This window comes from Austrofundulus limnaeus, unplaced genomic scaffold, assembly GCF_001266775.1.
Source record: "Austrofundulus limnaeus strain Quisiro unplaced genomic scaffold, Austrofundulus_limnaeus-1.0 Scaffold453, whole genome shotgun sequence".
Lineage (NCBI taxonomy): Eukaryota > Metazoa > Chordata > Actinopteri > Cyprinodontiformes > Rivulidae > Austrofundulus > Austrofundulus limnaeus.
Genome location: NW_013952855.1, coordinates 227064 through 228174, shown reverse-complemented (window position 1 = coordinate 228174; position 1111 = coordinate 227064). Strand labels below are relative to the sequence as shown.

At 41.0% G+C, this 1111-nt stretch overlaps 1 protein-coding gene across 2 annotated transcripts in view; it reads right to left on the bottom strand.

Moving 5' to 3' along the window:
* Positions 1-503, bottom strand: part of LOC106529584 (tectonic-1) — a gene marked incomplete at its 5' end in the record, with an annotated part of 30106 nt that extends 29603 nt beyond the window's left edge. For both annotated transcript variants that reach the window (XM_014025052.1, XM_014025054.1), the window contains 1 exon segment: positions 225-503. In XM_014025052.1, the coding sequence (XP_013880506.1) occupies positions 225-489 (265 nt within the window).
* Between the last annotated feature and the right edge of the window lie 608 nt (positions 504-1111).

Here is a 1111-nt window from a genome sequence, read left to right as displayed (position 1 = left end):
ATGTCACACACTGCAGACAGCTCATTACACTGACACAACCTGTCAGCTGAGAGGGGGGGAGAGAGAGAGAGAGAGAGAGAGAGAGAGAGAGAGAGAGAGCACAATAATCACTGAGAACATATTTCAGTACTAGTTTTGGACCGCAGGATCCAACCTAAATTATTTTGAACCAAATAAAAACCCGGGAAAATGTTGTTGTTTTAATTAAAATATATTTTCTTTACCGCTGGTCTGAGGAGTCGGGAGAAGGCCGGAGACCGGCAGCGGCTCCGCGGGGACAGGAGGCTCCACAGAGCTGCTCGGTGTCGGACTTGTTGACCCAAACCCGGTGGAGTAGTTTGTAGGAGTGAGTGTGAGGTTCTGTTCGTCCGGAGCAGCTGTGGTGAAGTCTGAGCTCGTTGTGTTTTGGGTTGAAGTGATGGTAATCACCGACAGAAAGAAGAAGAAGAAGAACACTGGACGGAACCGAACAGACGTGAACACCGCCATGTTGTTTATTGTTGCTATGGTTCTTCTTCTTCTTCTGTGGTGTGATGGAGGCTTACGGCTTATACTGCCACCTACTGGAGTTTCTGCTGGCACACTTTGTTTTCCCCAAACTTTATTTGAACCATCAAACAACAATATACAACTGTGTACACAACACAAACAAACACCAGGGGGAGCATAAACTAAAATATAATGAAAAGAAAAAAATAAATCACAATATTATTCCGCCAAAAAAAAAAACATAGATAAATAAAATAAGATAATAATGATAATTGTAGAAAACAGGTGCCAGACAGCCTCAAGTTTAAATTAATTAAAACAACAAATCATCCAAAATTCCAAGTTGGGAGCAAGCCCATGTTGTTGTTTTGGCTTTTTGATTGGTAGAAGGTCTAATTGTAATCATATACTGTTTAAGCTCAGTCAAAAAAAAATTGGTTTTCTCTTCAAAGATTTGCATTTGTGTGAGTGAAATTTAGCCACGACGATTAATAAATTGATTTAAAAAAAAGACATTTGAATTCATTTTTCCAGTCTGGTGAAGTCCAAACAGCTGCTGGCACAATCTGTTCAAGCTGAGAACTGCTGCCGCCATCTTTGAAAGTGTAGCAACTGGAGTGTC